At 35.0% G+C, this 24,778-nt stretch overlaps 3 protein-coding genes across 5 annotated transcripts in view; 1 reads left to right on the top strand and 2 right to left on the bottom strand.

The window, feature by feature from the left end:
• npm1b (nucleophosmin 1b) overlaps nucleotides 1-7,336 on the bottom strand; it is a 30,334-nt gene extending 22,998 nt beyond the window's left edge. Inside the window, exons 1-6 of one of the 2 annotated variants that reach the window (XM_017474975.3) lie at nucleotides 7,229-7,336; nucleotides 6,735-6,817; nucleotides 5,441-5,560; nucleotides 1,130-1,223; nucleotides 880-983; nucleotides 391-485 (exon numbers count right to left, since the gene is read on the bottom strand). In XM_017474975.3, coding sequence (XP_017330464.1) covers nucleotides 391-485; nucleotides 880-983; nucleotides 1,130-1,223; nucleotides 5,441-5,560; nucleotides 6,735-6,817; nucleotides 7,229-7,277 — 545 coding nt within the window. In that variant the 5' untranslated portion in view covers nucleotides 7,278-7,336. The remainder of the gene's footprint in view (nucleotides 1-390; nucleotides 486-879; nucleotides 984-1,129; nucleotides 1,224-5,440; nucleotides 5,561-6,734; nucleotides 6,818-7,228) is intronic. The other variant, XM_017474976.3, reaches the window with a different exon arrangement.
• tubb4b (tubulin, beta 4B class IVb) overlaps nucleotides 1-24,778 on the top strand; it is a 139,595-nt gene that overhangs the window by 18,526 nt on the left and 96,291 nt on the right. The gene's annotated exons all lie outside the window — the stretch shown is intronic.
• Nucleotides 11,795-24,778, bottom strand: part of tlx2 (T cell leukemia homeobox 2) — a 14,626-nt gene continuing 1,642 nt past the window's right edge. Inside the window, exons 2-4 of one of the 2 annotated variants that reach the window (XM_017473365.3) lie at nucleotides 18,104-18,341; nucleotides 12,934-13,114; nucleotides 11,795-12,404 (exon numbers count right to left, since the gene is read on the bottom strand). In XM_017473365.3, the coding sequence (XP_017328854.1) occupies nucleotides 12,393-12,404; nucleotides 12,934-13,114; nucleotides 18,104-18,341 (431 nt within the window). In that variant the 3' untranslated portion in view covers nucleotides 11,795-12,392. Of the gene's footprint in view, nucleotides 13,115-18,103; nucleotides 18,342-24,778 lie in introns of both variants that reach the window. The other variant, XM_017473364.3, reaches the window with a different exon arrangement.

Below are 24,778 nucleotides of genomic sequence, written 5' to 3'. Positions count from 1 at the left end.
CTTCACTGGCAGTGACAGCTCTTTGGACTTCATATTGAGAGTTAACATCAACAGATTCCATCTTTTCATTTGTAAGTGAAATAATGAGGGAATAACACACACCTGGCCAACGAACAGCCGGGTAGCCAATTGTCCATTTACTTTTGCCCCCTTAAAAAGGTACTAAAAATAATATAATATAACCAAATAAAAGTGCTATAATTCCTACATCGTTCACACGATTTGGATGTAAATACCCTCAAATTACAGCTAAAAGGCCTAAATGTATATACTCACAAAACATACAACTTCGTAAAGCATTAAAATGGCTGTAGAACTCTGTCTCTTCTGTATATTCAATATGTAAAATCTTAAATACACAGCTCAATCCATTAAAGAACAATTTCTCACTCATCGCTATCATCATCCTCTTCATCTTCACTATCATCATCTTCATCTTCATCATCATCATCATCATCATCATCCGAATCCATTTTGAGCTTCTTCTGCAAAACGAAATAAAAGTAACCAGCATGAAACAGAATCAATATACTGAATCCTTAACCTCAGGACAGTACTGAATCATATGTGTTAACATTTTTATTTTTTTAATCAATCATTCTTGTTGTCCTAGTGTGCTTGGATCATAAAATTGCACACTCTTTATTTCTGCAGTCAGCTACATAATTACTGACACCACCATATGTGTCACAATTATTTGCAGCCCTTGAAATTCCTATGAACAAAATTGAACTGAAGTATGTATATTTGACTAGCAGTGTAGAAGTACATTTTAAATCAAATCTGGCTGCCTCTGCCAAGTAGCTATAACTGTGACATGGATCTCATGAGTCTTCCACAAATTATTTAAAGTCAAGGATATTTAAAATATTTGCTTACCAGTGGCACTTTTCCAGTGGCCATATTGGATGGTCTCTTCACAGGTGATGTGTTATTCTCTTCTTCTTCTTCCTCATCATCAGACTCCTTCATGCCTAAACCACCAACGGAAGATTACATGACGCACATTATAATCATGCTATGTATTCAAAACAAAACTGTAGAATCAGATAATTAGCATCATTATTTAATGAGGAATGAAGAATTTTGAATAAAGAATAATGGGAAATACCAGAAAAGGGAAACTTACTGACAAAATGTTGCCCACTGATGTAGACTGGGCCAGCTCCGGACTGCAAACGGAACGTGAATGGGGGAGTGATTTCAAAACCCCCTAAACTTAGCTAAAAAAAAAAAAAAAAAAAAAAAACCAACAAAAAACACACACAGAAAGGGGGGTTATTACCATTTAAACCATTTAATTATCTCAGTGTTATTACCATGTTATTGCATATATGTTAGAAATAACAGATGTTATTTTGTTGGGGGGGGGGATGATTCAGTAGTGCCCGACAGTGAAAGGACCTGCATCCTTCATGTTTAGTCTTCATTTTCACAAACCTGTTGAGTTCAAAAGCTGTAAGACATTCTGAACATTACGTACCAGTAATTCTCAAGTGGACCTACAGTTAAACAAACTCTTCTTCAAAACATTCTTGAGCATTTCTGGAATCTCAAAATGCAGCCAAAGATTCTGAATGAACATTCCAGGTAAAGGTAGGATGTGTCCTTAGCAACTGAACGTAAACAGCTAATGGCATGCAAGAGTGTTCTGGTTAAAGTTTACATGACAGCTGTGTAATTACATTACATAGCCAGACAAAGAATGCTATTATCCAAAATCATCCCACAGTGTCAACCACTTCCTGAGTAAGCGCCGGACAGTAGCCTGTAATTTAGGTTCATTAAAAGCACATTTTAATTTTATTTGACATTTAAAGTTTGTAAGAGACAAGTGTATGTTCTCACTTTAGAGGAATAAAAGAAGACAGGGAGTGGTGTTGTTGGAAAATAATCAACGATGGGGTGGTGTAACGTGGGCCGACATGAAGTGACATTACTTTTACCACCCTGAAATTGAATATTTACCAATAACAACATGTGTTGTTCTCCTTATACAGCAGCAATTTGTCATGTGTTACAGTATTTAATTTATTAATGAACAACACACAATTTAACCATGTATATTAACGTTTAATATTGTGGAATGTCCAGGAAAATTACTTCCTGTTAAAAATTACATTAGAGCAGCTACAAACAGTCTATCCCTCACTAGCCTCTCATTTTTCAGTCTCATGAAGTTAATAAGACAAAAAAAATTCATGTGTCTCATTTCTGCATACTGTCGTTTTCTTTTCAGTCTCTATGTGCCTTTTTGCTTACTATGTCATGGTGTTTCGATTTGGTTTTGTTTCCGCCACTGTCCTGCTATTAGTTTATAAGCTAATTGTTCTCACCTGTTTTCTGTTCACCTTTGATTAGTTTGTGTTCGAAAGCTGAGTTCACGCCATGTCGCAATTACCGTAATTACGAGACTCCGACTTGTAAAAAGCGTTCGTGTCCTCGTAGAACTCGTAATTACAACTTGTAAACTAGGAATTTTCGGAGAGCTCCAACTTGTACCACCTGACCGCTGGAACGTCATGAGGAAACACTCAAAACGGTGGCGGCTTCAACAGTAAGATGTAGTTAAGTAGTTGTCTCGTGATACTTCTGTGCAATAATTTGTATAATTGACTATTATCAATGTCTTAACAATGCAATATTAATCTGAAAATAAATTAAAGACATACAATAAAGAGTAATGTAATTTTGCAGTTGTCAACATCATCCCCTCACACCGATTCATTTAATTCCGAGTCTGAGGATGTGAACAGCTCTGAGTGCTCACAGCTGATGCTGAATAGGGACGAGTGATTGGTGATGTCATGGAGAGATTTTGCCCAGCCCAACTCTCAGATGATCCGTCAATCATGACTCAACCTTTTAACGAGGCACATTCTTTCAATGAAGAATGTTAAAAAAAGCATGGTTTTACAGTAACAGAAATTATGTTTTTGTGTAGAAGCTCAACCATAGTAGAAAAATACTGATCAGTGCTGACATTTAAACTTGTGTTAACCCTTTTATGCATTGTGTCCACACTCATGAAAAGTCAATGAAGGCTCTTTTTTATATTTTAGGACAATATTCGAAGAAATCACCTCCAAATCACTTGAGCTCAAATTTAGTCCTCTAGATTATTTATTTTTCTCAATCATTACTAGCTTTCTACATAAAAAATATTTTTTTTGTGACTCCACTGAACACCTTAGATTTAAAAAAAAAAAAAAAAAATTGTTTTTAAACTAGTTTTTGGTTGGCTTGGGGAGGGACATGGATATTTGTTACCTCTTTGCATTAAGTGTGGGGGGAAAATTAAATTCTGAGATGCATCACAATGCGAACATGGGCGAATTTGAATCAATTCACAAATTTCAAATATTCAATTTGCTCAATGTTAATTGATAACAATGTTGACGGAACGAAAGTGCAGCGCCCAGGCAGTCTGCGGCATGCTGTCATGATTTCCCCTCGCGCAAGCGCTGGAGCTCGACTTTATTTACTTTCTACATGTGCATTTGTTATGATTTCTGTCCTGTCTATGCCCCTGTATTGTCATTGGTTGTTCCCTTATGTGTTATCATTAGTCTCAGCTGTTTTGTGTTTTCTGTTTTCACCCTTAATTAAGTTTGTCATTTAAACCCCTCATGTCTCATTGTTCTGTGCGAAGTATTGCGTAAGTTTTTTGTGTACCAAGCCGTTGTTCATAGTTTTACGTCTCATAGTGTTGATCCTGTTCTCGACCTTGTTGTTGGATTCTTGTTTAGCCTTGTTTATGTCCGTTTGCCGATCGCCTGAACTTTTTCCTGTTTTTGACCAGGGTATTGCCTCATGTTTTGGATTTGTCTACCTCTCTTCAATAAAGCTCTTATCTGCACTTGCATCTGTCCTAAACCCTCATTACATGACAGTTAGCAACCGCCTTTTTCAATAAACGTAAAAAAATTCATGAGTGGGGATTTACTGGCGTATTTTATGTCGTAGAATAAAACATGAAAATATTTTGAGCTTGTGTTCACCACAGACCTTATTTCAGGCTTGTAACCAAAATCCCATCAAAAAATCCATTGATTTGGGACGATGGAACCCGGAAGGGCTAAAATGCTAACTCGTTTCTGGGTTTCGGCATTACAAAATGAAGTCATCCTGCGCCACTCTATGGTGACTGGCTGTAAGTTTAGAAAGCACTTGATTTGATATGCAGCTGAGTTGTCTATGAGCGGAGGACAAACTTTAAATGTCAATATCAGTCTATCATGTTCATGTAACCATGGGAGTCAAAATCATAATTGAGATCAATATTCAATTAATTGAATATTGCCTGTTTTGCCTTTGCCTGTTCTGACCACGCCTGTATTTCATGATTTATATTTGTCTGCCTATCTCGTCTTTAATAAAGCTCTTATCTGCACTTGCATCTGTCCTAACCTCCATTATGTGACACGTGCACATAACAGAGACACACGATTGTAGGAGAGAACCATCACAGTTATAACACATTTTTGACAAGTCTCTGTTCTAATTTGGTTGATGCAAAAATGACAGACAAAAGCTGTGAAATTCGGCTACAAAGGAGTCGTACAAAATTATTTTCAGAGGAGGGATCACCACACCAGTAATGGCGATTTGGCACACTTGCGGGTTTCGCCGAATTAGTCAATAGAAAAAAAATAATGTATCAAGATGCATCGATAATCGTTTTATCATCGCATCCCTCTGAATCGTAATCAAATTGAATCGTGAGATGCCTAGAGATATCTACCCCTACTGTGCATCATGCCAAAGTCCCTAAATGTAGAAATTCAGAAATTATACTTTTTGTCTTACATATTTTACACCTGAATGTAAAAATGTTGGACATTGGAGGTGTTATTTATTTTAGAATATGTCAGGCATACTGTTTTAGCCTTTTATAACTCATGGACAATCCATTTACTTTAAATATTTGATATTTAGACATAATCAAAATTCATACATCATGCCATTTAAAAAAAAAAAAAGAGAGAGAAAATCTAAAGAATATGGATATGCATATAAATAATTTACACACTAAAGGGGTAATCATCGGAAATACACTGAATAACAGATATAGCCTGGTAACCAGTCTTTGCAAACACATAATGAGTTAGACAAATGTGTAGCTAAATCTCTAACGCAGCTGTCTTTTACATTCTTATTATAAGCAGATTTTTAAACAATTTATCCAAGAGTTGATTTTAATGTCTAGTTTGAACAAGAACAGGAGCTCACTATTTCGCTTTCTCACATACTTTACATGGTACTGTCCCTTTAATCCCACAACACTACCCTAATTACTATGTAGTACATGTATTATAAAGCACTAATGACTTAAGTAACCATGCAGTACACATTGCCTAGCTAGAAAATGGACTCAATCAAGACAGTCTATAAACTGGACTTGATTCAGTATTGAAGTATAATACTGTAAAATACTTACAGAAGGCAGAATAGATGGCTTCAGCACAGCAAGAGGGATTTTGGTCGTCTTGCCATCGTAAGTCACTCCCTCTATCTCCACTGTATGTAACTTATCCTCTGCTTCTGCTCCCAGACACACCTGAGAAAAGAAGCACAAGAGATAAAGAAGCACTGAAGTGCTACATGAATTATGGGAAACATGAGAAACATTCATTTCTGCATAATGCTTTGTGAATTCTTGAATATTATATGGGACAATCAAACCTGCAATATACACAAAACTAACCAAATACCTATAAAACCTCTGAATCCTTGTCAAGAACACACTAAGTAATTGATAATCCAAGGCTAGGTGTGCATTCCACGATTGTGGAGGAAAAGAACCGTCCAAGCTGAAGTGGCGTGCATTAAAATCATGCAATGCACACCTTGCTGTGGACTAGACAGACAGAGAGAAAGAGAGAGAGAGAGAGAGAGAGAGAGAGAGAGAGAGCGAGAGAGAGATGTGCGAGTGTGAATTACCCGCATCTGTGCTGCGTTTCTACTAATAATGAAGCTGAGTTTCACTACAGTATGCGACTCTAAGTCTATGTTACTATGGTAACAGTTGTATATAGGTAGAGCATTAATTTTGAACGGTGATTAAACTGACTTGAACTACATGTGCATTATACCAGTGGTTATAAAAACAGAGGTGCAAATAGTTTTAAAAAATTAAATAAATAAATAAAAACACAGACAGGGCATCATTTGGGTACTCTGTGTATTTTTGTTGCTTTTCAAATAGAATGTGCATAAATGAAAAACCCCACGTTGCCTCTCCCTCTGTATTTTCTTTTTGCTGGGGAGAGGCGGAGCTTAGCCTGCCTTTTATCTAGCTGTCAGGACAAACCTTAGCAACCTTCCAAATGTCGCCAGTCCTGTCCGGAGATTTAACAATGTCATGGATAACGAGACGCGACCTTCCTCCCAATTTACATCATTCGCATGCAATTGTTTTTAGAATGTAAGACGAATGTAATGCAACATGTTTTATATGTTAAATAGTACATGTTATTACAGCCTAGTTCATATAATTTAAATTTCATAAAAGTTATGAAATGTAATGTTTTTCAAAGTACAAAAACATTAGATTATATAGAGAGAGATTTTATATAGAATAGATCAATGTTATACCTGGTCTCTTCCAAAATAGGAGGGGGGTGCCAAATTATAGGGGAGGCTTTAGTTACAAAAATCTGAGAACCTCTGATCTAAATATATGAATCATACATGTGTCTAAATATTAAATTTCAACTGGGTTGGAAAAATACCGCTTTCAGTGACAGCTGGTGGTCAACTTCATCATCGTCTACCTCGACTTTGTGCTCTTTTTTATCAGCCTTCAGCACACAGCCTGTGCAACAACAACAACAATCATCAGCACTCAGTACACCTGAACTGTAGAATGCAATTCTCAAGCTAAACATCTCGATACTTTACTGTAGCCCTGAAGCAGTGTAAGATAACCTAACCTTGCACAGAATTATAAACACTGGTACCAAACAGTAAAAGTGAGTGCATACAAAACTCCCTACAAAATAAATATATTCGGTAAATATACATATATAGACTCCACATTATGTTTCTGCATGCTAGCTGACTGGCTAAAAACAAAGGCAAATTAGGCTAACTGTCCTGCTAGCTAGCATTTGCCATGTAAAGTTACTTCTCATAGGCTTCATATTTTTACCAGGTTGCATGCTGGCGGAAAATTAATATTTAGTAAGCTAAAACGGTTATGCAACAGGACACTGAAGGAGCTCACCAAATAAAAACATTTGGGGTCTGCTGAGGTCTTTAAGGTTCTCTGCCATGTTTGCGCCACAAACGTCTTGGAAGTAACGCCTTGCTTCATGATTGACGGCTACGCGAACTAATCCGTGAGCAGTATAGGATAGATTGATGAGCTATTGTCCAATAGTGTTGCTGTCCTTTTGGCGGCCCGTGTCTTCTTTTTTATAATGGCTTCTCGGAAATGTGTAATGTACTGTATTTATCCACTAGATGGCGGAATAACAAAATGAATGTTAAAGCAAACTAAACAAAAAGATTATCTGTTTAGTATTGTTGCGTAATTCATTTTGCCATTTAAATTTTTATTTTGTAATTTCTTTTATTAATTCTTCTGTACATATTGAAATTCTGTTTAAAAAGGTGGTATTTTTTGCACAGATGTTCACACAGTACTGAAGCTATTACCTTGCCTTAGCCTACCATCTATGTCTGTGCAGAACACTATTTACTATACTGGTATGCTGTTCTGGATAAAGGTGGTGTATTGTTTTCTCCACAGTAGAGGTATTTAGCATGGTATTCCGTTAAAGCAAGGTTGAGTAACAGGTATGAAGTGCAGAACAGAGCAGGTACATGCCGGTGTTGTGTTATATTCAAGTGCTTGTCATTCATAACCTACCCAAGACCTGTTTTTGCAGCTTTTGTGCAGGTTCAGTGAGACACACAGCACACAGTTTTCTTTTACCTCTCCTATTTCTTCATGTTTATATTGACCTACATCCTCACAATATTTAAATGAAAAAAGGAACATTTCATTCATTCACTCATTCATTCATTCATTCTTTCATACATACATACATACATTCATTCATACATACATACATACATACATACATACATTCATTCATTCATACATACATACATACATCAAATGTAATTCTTCTTAATTCTGTCTAGAATTCAGTTGATTCAGATTATTACTGAAGCCAATTAAAAGCATTAAAAGGATAATACCGATGAGAAGGATGATAAAGATTATAAAAATATATGAATTTGCCATAATAATAGCCTACCTCAAAAAATATCAATATAAATACAGCATCTTTAGGTATCATGAAGTCCTTGTTCTTTACATATATTCATGTCTGGAAGAATACAATACAGATTCAAATCTTAAAAATTGTTGGAGCTGTGCACTCTGTTGTGATTGCCTCGTGGACCTGTCTGCTGTGCTGTAATTGGGGACTGCAGATGTGAAGCAGGAACACTAAACAGGGCACTACCATGTCACCTCAAAAATATGTTACTTTTTACCAATGCAATTCTTTACATCCCTTTCCTCATCCCTTTGTCTTTCTTTGGGAAAATTAATTAGGAGGGTCAGACCCCCAAATCCACCCTGTGAATTCACAGGTGTCTTAGCACGGTTTTGTGCCACCACAAGTCACCAGAACTTCAGTGTACCTTGCCATAGATTCTTTAAGTCTCTGGAACTGTACTGGATGGATGAACACCATTCTTCCAAAAACTAATATATTGGTGTTTGGTGATTGGTGTTTTGATGATGGCGGTGGAGAACTCTGTCTGACATGTTGCTCCACAGGTGTTCAATTTCATTGAGATCTGCTGACTGTTCAGTTTCTTAATGTGTAACCTTTCATGCGAGCAATTTCATATTGTATTTCCTGATTATACAATACAAAATAATGTTCTTACGTTCTTGTGTAAATTAATATCTTATCTTTGACTATTCACATACTTTTGTTCTCAGGTTCTAATGTTAGGATTTCTTACTTTGTCAAAAATGTATTTAAGATGCATGTTTGGCAACGATAGAGAAAGGAAAAGTGTAACTAAAATTGCAGCAGTATTTTTTTTTACAGTAATAGAATACCAATATATAATCCTCTAAACCTTTAATCCTTTTAACTACATTATAATACAGTATAAGTTATGTATAAGGTGCCATTACTTTTGACATATGATGCAGTAAGAATGCTGAAAATATTCATTACAGTAACTGCTTAGCAACTCTGCTCCCAGAAAATTACTGTCAGTTTAGTCATTTATTTTTTTCAGTGTGTGATGAGCCTTTAATTTCATGCTTCCTTAATTGCCCTTCTACATTATGAAATCAATTAATCAAATAGTGAAACCAATGTACTACAAGGAGCACAAGGGGTCACATTAGGGGTATGATTATATACTGCAGAGTATACAGTAATGAGATCATTTAAAATACTTCATATTATAGTATATGGGGACAGATAATGACAAAATTATTTCTCAGGTGTGCCAAGATGTCCAAGATGGAGAAAAAAAGATCATCAGTATTGTACTCCTGGAAGTTGTGTGATGGCTTAAAATGTCTGTATAAAATGGTAACGTTTTCTGTAACCAAATAACTTGTTACTTGTACTGACAAGCCTATGCTTACATATCACAATATATGAGAAACAGTGATACTGGATTCTATGCTTATCATACTGTGATTTTTAAAATACCATTCCACTACTAGGCCAGACACTGTTGGTTGGTTGGACTGATTTACTCCTGCAGTGTCTGAAAACATGAATATCTACTTTAGACTGCTTTGTGTGTTTACTGTTTTAATGGAAATCTGTGAAGACCATTATATAGACTGTGTGTGTGTGTGGGGGGGGGGGGGCACACCTTCGGAGATAAGGAGAAGTTCACAACACCTGTAGCTAAACACGATACCAGGTTTTGAAAACAGTGAGCAAAAGGATTTTATTATTTTTTGTAAAAGGATCCAAGTCATGTCACAATGGCAGCAATGAGACAGTGAGATGAAAGTAGTTGAGGGCTAGAGGAGGAAATAGGGGTGAAAGAGGTATCACCAGGCAGTCTGCTCCTATACTGACAGAATCTAAACCAGGCAAGACAACAACAATCTGACTGCAAACCCGAAGCAGAGCTCGAGCTAAGGCATACAGATTTTTTTTTTTTTTCATTCAGCTGCACAAATGAACTTATGTATTTTTGTGAGTTTAAGCAATAGGGATACTTTAAAAAGGAATATAAATAATGTTTTCATGCTACAGATCAACTGCTGACATGAAAACAGTTGAGAACATAGCTGTAATTACCTGCAAACCATACATCTATTTTGTTTATGCATACAATGTTCTGACAGGTTTTGGATGCATTTGTTTTACATAAGGCATTTCTTTCAGCCCCTGGTAATGTATTAAATCTTTAATTCATGTTTTGATGTATAAAAGTTTTGAATTTCATTTTTTTGATTATTTAGACACATTGTCCAAATAAATAGTTATTTGTGCATATGAAATAAACAATTTCAATTCGTTATACATTTATGAGGCCATTGCCAAACACACAGTAAAATTGCAACTGGTGAATTAACGCCTCCATTGTTTATCTGCGTCCAGCTGCACTGTAGATGTTAAGTGATCACTGGGGATTTTGCTGTGTTCAACATTTCAAATGATGGAAATTAAGGAAATATGAATCCCGATCCTGGATGGAAAATTCTTGTAAGAAAAATTTCAGCTGAGATCAGCTGAGGTCATAGCACCTCAGTTTAATAGCTTGAGGAAACATTTACATTATTTTACAATTAAATTTTCCATGTTTAATTTAACTACAGATGACTGCTGAGGATGAATAACATCAGGATGTGAAAAGGCCTGGACTTTGGAATGAGTTTTAACTAAAGTAACAGGAAATAATCATGTGAAAGTAAACAGACTTTGTGCTTTTAATCATTAAATCACTTTTTTAAAATACTGGGATTTGGACATGAATAATGAAGTGCTTACAAATAATATTCATAAAAACAAAAACTGAACTCTTACAAATGTTCAACTTTTTTAGTATTTAAAGATGCGGACATGTTACGTCAGTGCCACCACTAATCTGTTCAGTTGTATATTACCAAAAAATAATAATAATAATTTACAGTATTGTTTTAAAAAGGGTTCTTAGCTTTCTAAAGGGGATCTAATTGGAAGCCTGTTTGATAAAGAAACACTCAGTTGCTGACTTCTATACAGAACCATGAAGAGTTCTAGGGTTTTTCCCTAATATCTAATATCTGTAATGTTTTCTAATAGTAATCTTTAAAATTGAACATTGCAAAGATTTTCATGAAGAAGAGAAGAGATATTTGAAAAGGGTTTTTTTAATCAGACAAATCTTCATATGTTAACTTTTAAATATTTTGACTGAACTAATTGAGTGAATAATTTTTATCTAGATTAAATATTGTTTAGAAAAGGATTATCCCAGAAAGCTGGTTTATTTTTTTTTTATAGAGATAACACTGACATTTCTATTAAATATAGTCTCTTTTCCAATCCAAGCAGTAGCCTGTGATTTATGTTGCTGTGGATTCTCTGCTGTGGGCCACGGACTGCACACCACACACTCCTCTAATCAGTTTACTTCTTCAGCATTTCCTGGGAGAGGCAGCCATGTGTAGTGTGGAGTGTGAAGGCTCATTTGGTGCAGAGAATACAGCGGAGCTCTGCACCCCTCCTCATGAGATTAACCCTGATAGCGCTGTGCTGTGGCATCCAGAGAGGAAATGTTTTGTTTTGACTCACTCTTCTTTTTCTTTTAAATGTGGATGATAATACTTGTTTACCAGCACACACATGCCCTGGATGGAGACGGGTCACGGGCAACAAAACACCTTGCCATATCAGGTTTTATACCAACCCCACTCAAAGCCTCCTAGCTACAGACAGCGATACTGGAAAACATTACAGAGTAAGTGTATTGTTCACTTCAGTTATCTGCTCAATTATCTGTTGGTTTTCATTATCAGTTTTCAGCAAAGGACAGAGGTAGACGCAGTAAAAATGTGATTCAAAATGATAGCCTTTTGAGAAGTCACAATCATGTTTAATATAAAACAACTTTTGAATGTCATATCATGAAGAATACACAGGGAGCACTTCTGTAGTTGCTTGCAAAGTTCAAGTGAAGAAGAACTCCAGGTCTTCAGTCCCAGTCTACACACAAGAGACGCGGTGAACATGCATCACAAATACATCTTACGGAGCTCAAAGCAAAACAACAAGAACAAACGAGTCAGTGGTTGAGTCGGCCTCGTTGATGCCAGATGGCACGTAGACAAACAGCCGTCTTGATGGGCGAAATTCATCCACGCTTTTGGGTTGGAAGAGACAACAGGATGCCGCCCTCTGTTATACGGGCAGCTGAAGGAAAAGGAGTAAAAACGGAGTGTAAGCGATGAACTAATGACCAGATTCAGGTGGGAGTAACAATATTTATCAGAAAAAAAGGAGTGTGTTGGGTTTCAACCTCCATTACAGTCCATTTGGGAATGAAGAAATGCAACACACTCATTTGTCACTGACCTCCCCCACAATTCTTCCAAGTCAGTATTATCTCATTACAAAGAGGAAGCTGATTCCACACCATCATATAAAATAAAGCATTTAAATGACTCGATTCTTTCCATATATGACTGGAAGAGAACACAAATCGCAGGACAGAATGAAGTGAGATCTCTGCTAAAGCTTTACAAAATAAATATGCTTAACTTATGGCTTAGAACTGAGGCTCCTGAAACCAGTCCAAATGTGTGTCTGAGATCCACCCAAATGATCCCCTAAATTGCGTCTCATAATCCTATTAAACCCTGCCTATAAAATCCTCATTAGCCAATACAAATGGGGGAGGTGTGGGTCAGACCACGGAAGCGACAGAGGTGACGGAGGTCACCTTGTTGTCCTCGGCCCATGGCTGGAGGTTCTGCAGCGCATACAGAGATGAGTTGTGGAGGCAAAGAGGGTCAGGCTGGAGTGGTTGGCTCAGCGTCTTCTGGAAAGCTTCCTGCTGGAGCTGAAGCATTAAACGGTTTGCCTGCTGCCTCTCGGCCTCTCTTTCCTCGGCCGTTTGTCTCCTATGAGCAGAGACAAAGAGAAGACTTAAATACAACTTTTATCGCAATGTGTAGTGTTTAATGTAAAAAAAATCATATTAGGTTTTATTAGGTTTTTATGTTTTTAGAAAGTTGCAAGTATGCACAATGAGCATCTCTGAACATTAAAGTTTTGTTATTTGTACATATCTGAAAAAAAAAAGATACTGAATATTTACTTGATACTTAATATTCACTTAATACCAGTGGAGTCTGAAGCATTTTACAGCCAGGGACTCCTTTTACTCTAAAAGAAATTTCATGGACCAGCTCAGCCCATTTATTTTATGAACATAATCCGTCTTTTGAAACATTAGTCTCATTATTCGAATATACAAAATAATATTCTAATTATATATTGGGGAACGTTTCTATTACTGAACTTTCCAACAACAGAACACATTAGGCCCAAGTTGACAGAATTTATAGGTTACTAGTTTTTGAGTTGCTGAGGTGTGGATTAAACCCAATAAATTCAAATGACTGGTAAAACACACTAATAATAATTCAATAATAAATACAGCACTGTTCAAAATTATTAGGCATATACAGCAATGCTAGAGAGCATAGATGCCTTAAAAATGCAACGTTTCTACATATACTATAAAGAGCAGTGCTTTGACTTTGATGCATTTGCTTCTGTTTTTGGCAGGTGATCCTAGACAGCCTTCATTATATCTGAACAGTGGTCTATACTGGAATATGTTACTTTTTTATGGGCATACAAACATTTTTCTGTAACATTTCATTTTTGTTGGAAGAGTAATGAAATCTCAAATGATTTTTGTTACTGGCTCAATAATGCAGAAATCATAAAATAAGCATTATGTACATTAGAATAAAAATGGTTGCCAAAGACTTTTGCAAAGCACTATCATATATATATATATATATATATATATATATATATATATATATATAAACATAAAAGTGCGGACCCCTTGGCTAGCTATACTTCACAGGCCTTTGGGGTTCCCTGGACCCCACCTGGAGAACCACTAATGCTGTATATGGGAATATATGTACTCTTAACTACAAATTGATAAAAGTAATAACTACAAGAATTTGTATGTGCCAGTGTTGTTACAGTGAAATAGCTTTACGTATTATCTGCATTCTTATAGACACATTCATTTTGATTTGCCATTAGTGAGATCTGAATTCAGTAAGACATCTTTTACATATAATGTCTGTCACATCATCAGAAACATCTGAATCTGCAATCAGTCTGTCAATTTTGAAGCTATTTAGAGGCTTTGGTTTCAGTATGATTTCTCCTGTTTTGAATTATTTTGCATTAGTGTTTTTAAGTTATGTCCTATGCTTGAATGTTATCTGAGATATTGTCATTTTCTTCGTCAGACTCATTAGTAAAAGACATTATGAACTTTTTTTTTTAATCTCAATTTGACTGCACTGGTTAAATAAATGTTAAACAAACAAAACGAGCAAACAATACAAATAATGATTGGCAGTGGTGTAACCAATCCAACAACAGATAAGTAGGAATGACAAAGTCGAATTTTTCCAGTACTTTTGCTGTTACAGTCCATTCTATAGTTATTTTTATAGAAATAAAAAAAATGGTACAGTTACAGTTTTTTTTTTACATTGTGATTGCTAATGTACTCACTCTGCACATTTGTTTTCATGGCTTTACCACTACACTAAAAATAATATAGATAATATTACAAGCTAGTAATAAAAATTCAGAGATATATGTATTTATATTGATTATATATATATATATATATATATATATATATATATATATATATATATATATATATATATATATATATGTATGTATGTATGTATGTTTGGGTGTGGGTGTATAAAAATATACATGATGACATATACATGCTTAGATGAATAAATTGAATAAAAAAGAAAGCATGTTGATTATTTATACTTTGAATAAAATATGTGCAAATGTAGTTTTTATAATTAGGCTTTCATTAGAGGCATTACGCAAGGTCCGTCTTTAGAATTGAATAAGTCTATGGTACGTGCCTGCGGAAAGCTCTTGCAACGGATCATTTGATGTAGACTTTTTCTGGCTTGTTTTAGAGCCTGTTTGTACATGTTATGGAGACACTGTACATAATAATTTCTTGTAGTGTGAGAATAAAAACTATGAGAAATATATTTATTGTATGAACATGCATAAATACATAGAGGATGTGAACATGTTGAAAACATGCTGTGGTGTTAACTTAGGTGGACTAAGAGAACAATATTTCTGTTCAATATCAGAAATGCTACATAGGTAACTATGTGACATACATAGGGTCTAGGCCAAGATAAGCACTTCTCATATACTGTTAATAATTTAGAAACTGCCTGGGAGATGCTTCCAAAAAAAAATGCTGATCTAAAATGCTGTAATATCCATGCAGCTTCCATTAAGCAACTGTTGTAGTGAATTTGATGGCAGTACACTACAGAAACACATTGATTATCCAGATATGACAAAACTAGTAAATAAAGCAATATTTTATTTCTTAGATTTCTGATTGTGCAAGAGAACAATTGCATCTTAATCTTTTGAATATTTAGCAGCACAGACTACCAGTTTGAGAAGCAGTAATGAGATGGAGTTTAGTTATAAATATACAGTACAGTATATAGAATATGTAATCTGATAAAAGCTAATTTAAATTTGAAACTACATCAAAAGAATATTTCCAGCTTTAAATTTAGCATTTTTTTTATTTCAAGTAAAAATCAATCTCATTATTTTATAGTAGTACATATAATATCATATAACAAATCGTATTTAATATAAGATATTAATGTAGTATATATCAAAGACTATATATATATATATATATATATATATATATATATATATATATATATATATATATATATATATATTCCATGTATTTGCTCCACATATCTGAATGAAAATTTTTTACGGTAATATAGCGAATACCTTGTAAGGTTAAAAGAAGTTATCACGTTTCTCTATATGTAAGATAAATTCATATACTATGGCCTACTAATTTCACCTAAGTAGCCAATAACTGATCCCACTAATGTCTAAATGAAATAGAGAAGGATATATTATTGAGTTGACACATCAAAATGGCTTTAATCTATTTTAATTCTTTAAAGGCCATGACTCAGCTTCATTATAAATGCATCAGCTTCAGCAGCAGCTCGGCTGCCCACTGTAGCTCGTTGATAAATACCAAGGTAAGTCAGCCTGGCCTTAATTAGATTGCACACTCATTTGTCCTAAAAGAGCCAACAGCAACAGGTTGATTGGATTAAAGCGAAAGGATGGACATACACTCAATTATTCAGACCTATGGGCTCCATAATGCACTAGAAAGCAAGTTTGAACATAAGCTTTTAAGAGCTGCAGCACTTCTGCTTGGTCAAGGAAATTGGTGTCCAAAGAAAATGAAGGGAAAACATTTAGCAGAGCTAAGCAAAACCAAAATGTTGTTTTACCATGAGACACAAAATGCCCATTTCAATGAATCTCACGCTTGGCAAGAGAGCTGTCTGACTTGGTGCAAAAGAAACACAAACATTTACTGCCAACAGGGGATCAGTTTGATCGAGCCCAAATGTTAACAAATTATTCAAATCTAAAAGCTGCAGTTCTTTATTGTTCTCATTACATAGGCTACATTTGTATCCTGCAGCACTTTTCTCATATGTCAAATTAAATTTTAAAGCTGCACTTTGTGATTCTTGAAAGTGTTTTTTCTCCTACATCCACTTCATTACACATGTTTAGGTCAGCACTTCCTTATGTAACCTCAGAGTGGGAGACATGCAGATATTTGGCTGTAGTGTTCACAAACAAAACAAAGTCACAATTTCATTTACATAAATAGGCAGATCTGTGGTTATGGCTATCTATTTGTCTGTCTAATAACATGTTTATAACATTTAGATTGCTCATTTATTAAAGATTTACCATTAAAGACTTTATGTATTATGGTTTGAATATAGAAAAGATGTATTTGTTTCATATATATTAGGACTAATCATTATTAGCAAGATCAAAACAGGGTGAAATATTTATATATGTGCTTTAACATCCTAAACTGTAAAATCATCCTATCACTTCTTCTTTATGCTAGCATGTTCTACATTTATGCCTAATGCTTCTTTATGTTAAAGAAATAGTATTAGGGTACTGCTGCTAAGTGTGGCTCAATTAAGCAAATATTTGACAGCTTAAATCAATATTAGCAAACACTCAGAAAGGTTTCTGTTCCTAGTGTTTTTAGGACGTTCATGAATATATTTTTTTCTATCATCACTGAAAAAGCTTATCACTGTAGTAATAATAATAATAATAATAATAATAATAATAATAATAATAATAATAATAATAATACTAATAATAAATTTTATTATTATTATTATTAATTTTTTTACAGTGTTTTTTTTTAATGACTCGACCTGGGGACATGGGTATGGGAGCGGCTCAATGTAAAATTTATTGCTTTTCTCACATAAAAACAAACTTCAAATATATGTGAAAAATGAAAAGCTTGCCTCAACGAATACCCTAAGAAATATTTACTAAATTGAGCAATTTTGTTCACTAAAACACATTTTACATTGTGTTAAGCTCCCTCATAATTATCCATGCCAACCATGGAACTACAACTGTAATTAACAAAAACATAGCCAATATTATTTTCCTTAGTAGACCTATAACATTGTTTATTGTTTTTGTTGTTGTTGGGGGATCTTGGTGTATTTGGTAAACTGTTTACTCATAGTGTTTGTAGTAATAGGGTGCTTTTAGTAATAGATTTTTATGCATTGCATTTACAATGCCATTACATTTTTTAAACACTCAGTTTACTTGTTAATTCGTTCATTCATTTATTCTGTAGGAACTATGCTGAATATTAGACACTGTTGACTATTTGTCCTGGAAGAGGTGCGTTGAATGAATGAATGAATGAATGAATGAATGAATGCAAGTTCACACACCTCCATTTGGTTCTGCGGTTCTGGAACCAGGTCTTGACTTGCGCGTCCGTCATCTTGAGCGCTTTGGCGAGTGTCGCGCGCTCTGCGGAGGCCAAATACTTCTGGCGGTGAAAGCGCTTCTCCAACTCGCAGATCTGCACGCGACTAAACGACGTGCGTGGCTTTTTCCGCTTGGGCGGTGTGCGGTTCTGGTACGGGTGACCGATCCGCCGCGTTACCGAGAACGGAGAGAGAGCAGCTGTAAAACATGAACAATACAGATGTGCAGTGTTAAAAACATCAGAGAGCAACCAGTAAACTGCTTGTTAATTAATAAAGCGTGCATGTATGCATGTAAGTATGTATGTATGTAAGTATGTATGTAGCCAATAAATAAATAAATAAATTTTTATATAGATAAATAAATACAAATCTTCATATTAAAAGTAGTACTTTTTAGTAAACTCTCACAAAAACATGAGTTTAATTTGTATCTTACACTTGTACCTTTAAAAAGATTTAAGGTACTACTTTTTAGAATATAGGTTTAAAATGTACACCTTATGCACCTTTCTATGTCAAAAAATATATCTATATACCAAAGGTACAAATGGTGTACCTCTGAAGGTACCACCCCAGCAACAAGGAATGGTACTCTCTGTTTTTGAGAGTGTAAACAGGACTACAATGTCTTTTTTTTTATCATACTTATAATATTTATCTACTTATATACTTAATATGTATGGTGTGATAGCTTGAGTAGGGGTTCACATGACACTCTGGCTAAAAATTAATTTGCAATATTTGTTTCCCAACTTCATGAGAAATTTGTGCATAAGAGCAGATCACCTGGAGGTTCAGAGACTTATGTCTTGTTGCTTGCTCCAGTAGTCTGTTTCTGAGTGGATATTTCTGTAGTAAAGCAGGGTATTCACCTGGACACACACAGTTTTACATATATGTGAACTAAGGTTATATTGCTTTGCTAACTTGACCATGGGGGAAGAAACTGGCTGAGTTTCCTAGAGATGAGGCTCTCAGGGCCTGTAGCCCTGTAGAGACATGAGGACAGCCCCAGGCACAGCAAGGCCTTCCGAGTGCTCATCAACAGCCTGTTCAGGTTTATCAACAGTGCACTGTGTTAAGGGGTGAAGCACGTACACAAACCCAGCCCTGCTCACTGACAGCAGTGAGTAACTGATATGAGCTTGGCTACATTTAAACCTTGTGTCTTGTTCACACTTAATGGTTCTCTCTCTTGCTCTCTCTCTCTCTCACTCTCTCTCTCTCTTTTTATGTGTATGTGTGTGTATGGTTTGTGTTTGTGTGTGTGTGTGTGTGTGTGTGTGTGTGTGTGTGTGTGTGTGTGTGTGTGTGTGTGTACTCATGCTCAGAAAAAGGCAGGCAAAATTTATGTTTTTTGATGTTCTGGTTAAAAACTAGTATTTAATACATCTACATATTTACTGCAATGTGTATAGCCCTACAGAATAAAGACATGCAATTAATAAACAAACAAACAAACAGATAAATAAATAATGTATACATTGTTAACGTCAAGTTAAAAAATTATGTTGTGCAAAATACATGATTGTATCCAACATGCAATGTATGGAGTGGATTTCAGCATTTTAACACCGCTTGCACTGAAAGCTTGAAAAAGCCTTTAAAAAAAAAAGAAAGAAAGAAAAGTCTGGAAAAAGCCACTGAAAACATAAAGTAGTGCATAATATAACGTGTCATCATCAATCATTGACCAAAACTGTACTGACATTGATTAGAGAGTAAATATTTTCTATTCTATATCTATTGTTTGTGTTCACGCATGCCATCCTAAAGAAATTGAACGGGGAAAAAAGCACTTAAAGATTCTACGTAGAACTGTACAACAGTGTTTCTCCATCAGTAAGCTTTCCCAAGAAGAACACTTTTTAGGAAGGTAAGAACACTTAATTATTAAATGAACCCTTAAAGAATCCTTGATGTGTGTTTATGGTGCAAAACATTTGCAATGGGGGTGTGGTGAGAGTGCAGTAGCTTTGTAATTTAACCTAAAAATGTCAGATGCACTGTATAATTGCTCTGAAATTCAGCGTTTAAACAGCCTACTGGTGCATGACCGAGTTTCCCAAAAGCGTTCTCATGTTAACACTGGAGCAGCTAATAAAGAAGCTATTTGAAAAACTATTGAAATATTTAATGTTTTGGGGCTGGGGATTTTTATTATTATTATTATTATTATTATTATTATTATTATTATTATTATTATTATTGGCCATGCTCTATGTCTATAAGTTTATCCACAGCCAAGAACAAAAATTGATTTTATATTTAATATTACTTTAGATCTATAGATGACTGACCTACACAGAACTAGCATGAGGGGAAAATGTGATGTGAGCATACTACTTGGAACTTTACTGGTTTTCTGCTAACAGTGTGACATCTGAACCAGTGTAGGATTAATACCAAGCTTCTATAAAGTCTGTTTACCAAAACGATCTTCTACATACAGACACGTTCATGTGTAACAGAAGTTTCCTTGCACAAGCTGATGCAGGCAGACAGGAACTCCTTTCACATTATTCACAGTGACCATATTGGAAAGAATGGTACAAGACCTGACACGGGATCTGTTTTAGTTATAAAAAGAAATTAAGCCAGGTTTAGGTTTTACGTCTGACCTTTAAGTTCTTGCCGTTGAAATACTTTTAGGTATCAAACATTGGAAGCAAAATTGCTGTCCAATGATAGGATTCTTATTTTAAACACATGAACCTGAGTCTGTCTATCTCGCCCACCTTTTACTTCCATTAGCTCACTGTCCACCTTAGTGGAAAAAGGTAAGTGACCGGGCTTGTTATGTGATCAGAAGCTCAGTCACATCAATTCTGCACATAATGTAACCTGATTGCTTTTAATTACAGCGCTGAGTCTGACTGACAGCCTGTCAAGGTCGCGACATAATCAATTTGATAAGAGCGTAATAATGACTTATTACACTGAGCCAGGAATGATAGTGAAGTTACAGCGTTTACTATCAACTGAATTAAATTACAGCATGGTAGAAAAAAAAAATTAATAATAATAATAATAATAATAATAATAATAATAATAATAATAATAATAATAATAATAATAGGCTTTGAATTGAAATGATAATGAATTAGTAACAAAAATAGCGTAAGCGCTATGGTATAGAATTTAAACTGTAAACATATCTTCATTTGATGCGATTTTCGGATTTACCAAGGTGCAATCTGAATAAAATAGAAAAGGTGTTTCACAAGAAAGCGTTTCCTTTATTTTATTTTTTATTTGTATTTTTTTCAGTGTCAGGTGTGAACAATAAGATTTTATATCACAGAGCGGCCGCAAATAAATATACGGGTCAGCTGGAAACGTAGGCGTACGAGCCCTTTGCGAGCTCGACAGCAGAGGGAATTCTAAATGATATGTCGGTGTAATAGAATTTAACGTCGGCACATCAAAAAATATCAAATCCTACCTCAGAGAATATGCGGACAGTAATAAAATCACTTCGACGCGATATCACCTTCATGCGACAACGCCCGCCTTTTCCCGTGGCGAATATTACCTTTGTAGCAATCTAATAAATATACATATAATGGATGCAGTGGGGTGTTAAGGAGAGGGTGGGGGTGGTGGGGGTGGGGGTTATTGAAACACAACGTGGTTATTCGTATTCGTCGCTGTTTATGCTCTGCAAAGGCACACCAGGATGTGCGTTCAGGTTTTCCTCTAGTGAAATATCGAGTACAAATTAAATAATTGCAATCCAACGTCCGCTCAAGATCCGGACAGTGGCACTGTGCAATGTCTATCTGCCTTGCATTACGTGTATTTATGGGTTAGTATTATTATTATTGTCGTTTCAACCTGAGCACTAATGGTGTGCAATTTCATTTTTTTTTTCCTTTCATAATCAGTAAACTGATGTGTCCTGGCTTTGCTATAGTGCGGCATTTGTGCTATAGCATTATAGCAACTATATTTGTATATTTGTGTAACTATATATATATATATATATATGTCAACACATATATATATATATATGTGTGTGTGTGTGTGTGTGTGTGTGTGTGTGTGTGTGTGTGTGTGTGTGCGTGCGTGTGTGTGTGTGTGTATATATATATATATATATATATATATATATATATATATATATATATATATATATATACACACACATATATGTGTGTGTGTGTGTGTGTGTGTGTGTGTGTGTGTAACTAACTATATAGCAACTATATTTGTGCTATAGCACAAATGCACCAGAAAAAATATATATATTACAAGGAAAACTGTTCTCCTAGGCTCCTGTATGAATATACAGGCACAATGCAAGCCGTAGCAATAAGCAAGGTTTTGTTCATTGCACTACGCACACACTATTATAATAATTCTATGTTAAATGCGTTTATGCCTCGTGAAAAAATAAACGCCGCTCTGAGTTTGTCCTTTTCATGAGACAAACCTATTTTTATTGACTGTGCTGTTTATGTTTTTCTGCGCTTTAATAAACTTGCAAACTGCCAAGGAGTCAATTAACAACAGAAACACGTGGTGTTGCCTTTCATCGCCTCCCAGTCCTGAGATGTGCGGTGCGCGGTGAATATCAGGTCTCAGGCAGCACCGCGAGCCCTAGTGGGACACTTGTTGTGAAATGCGGACATGCGACTTGAGATGATGGAGAACACTGCTGGGAGAAAGTCCTACTGAATTTACACTTTTAAAAAATAAATAAATAAATACAGTTGTAATTAGAGACTGATTAGAATAATAGGTTGACATGAGATTGTGAGAAATATTTGATCACATAAAATAAAATAAAAAAATAATAATAATGGTACGCCCTGAAATTTAAATTGTTGCACGTGCGCTCCAGTAACCACAACTACCTTCATGAGAATAATAACTGATCACGTAAAATATTATTTTATTATTATTATTATTATTATTATTAATGTGTAAGAACAAATTACATGAAAATAAACGATTCATGTATACACAAGCACAAAAATAAAACATAATATATGAAGTGCGTAAATTTTACATTTGAAGCTCGTGTGACTTTTCTGTAAAGGGAAAGGAAGGGGGGGGGGGCAACAAAACAAAGGCGTTTGAATGTGTCCGTACATCTTTCACTTTTAACATTTAAATTTTGAGCAAATGTATAGGCACATAAACGTGTTGAAACTCTGTATAAAAGCTCATACGTCTCCTGTGTTAAATAAGAATAATGTTTATCTCAATAAAAAGGGCACGTCGCATTAAAAATATCGGAGACTCGAGTCTGCAAATCCCTATAACATAACCACAGAAAATGAACGCTCACCACAATTCACTGTAGTGTAAAAGACACAACGGCACTACGCAACACCATTCAAAAAGCCATTCAAAGATTGGGCAAAGATAAAACATATTAAACGAGTGGCCCAAAGTGACTATGAGTAAAATTGATAAGCATATTTACAAGAGAGCTTTTCCAGTTGACATATCATTCTCTCATTTTAATAATTGATGAGAATAGAGCGGCTCTGTGAATATTTTATGCGGAGAAATCCATATTGTTCTTCATTTTCTTCTTAATATAGGTGACGTCATAGCGAGCTCGCGCCGGAGTGAGAAACAGACACAAAAACACACACATGGCACGAGGTCTGCTCTGTCTGCAGCATTTATCATATTCTGGCGTTATTCATACTGCCTTTTTAAAACGCAGTTCAGTTATTTTAAATGGTTACTGCATTCTGCCTTAGAATTGGATAGAACATGTAATACCAATTTGAAACAAAATACACACACCTATATTCCGAAACTAGTTGGCTAAAATGTTGTTATATGCAAACAACATAGATAGGTGTCAATTAATTACTTCTATAATAATCAAACAAACAATCTCGAAGCAATATTGATTGTCATATATGTATATTTATTATTATTATTATTATTATTATTATTATTATTATTATTATTGCTGTTGTTGTTGTTGTTGTTGTCATTGTTGTTGTTGTTATTACTATTCTTCTTCTTCTTCCTCCTCCTCTTCTTCTTCTTCTTCTTCTTATTATTATTTTTGTTGTAGTTATTATTATTATTATTATTATTATTATTATTATTATTATTATTACTGCAGCTCTGGGAGGCCTAATGTGATGGATGATAAATGCCCTGACACCATGGTGGAGGTACGGGTTTCCCCATGGAAGCTATATTCGATATAACTAAAATACAATTTCTTATTGATTTTTCTTGCAGACTAAAAAATATTTTATTGGTACGTAGATGTTTGCGTAGACCTAACACTGGGCAAAGCATGTAAATTTATAAAGCGCCTCTCACCATCCCTGCTTATGCAGTCAGTGGAAAAAAAAAAAAAATCTGCAGATGATCCTCTGACGATATATACATGCATAGGAATATACTTTAATTAAATTACAGCACATTAGGTATGTCGAAGTAAAATCATTGATGCTTTTGCTAGGCTTTAAACACTCAACCATTATACAGATATTTTTTTATGGACTTTTTAATCCAAAACAAAACACATACGGAATATTTTAAGTGGAAATCATATTTTTTTAACGGCCTAAAGCAAGATAATTTTATCCTCCAATTTGAATGAAAGGCCTAGTGCTAGATTTCAATAAATATGGTTGAATATATGAAAAG

The sequence above is a fragment of the Ictalurus punctatus genome, chromosome 8 (assembly GCF_001660625.3).
Source record: "Ictalurus punctatus breed USDA103 chromosome 8, Coco_2.0, whole genome shotgun sequence".
NCBI lineage: Eukaryota > Metazoa > Chordata > Actinopteri > Siluriformes > Ictaluridae > Ictalurus > Ictalurus punctatus.
The sequence above is the reverse complement of the archived record's forward strand: the minus strand, read 5'-3'. Positions and strand labels throughout refer to the sequence as shown.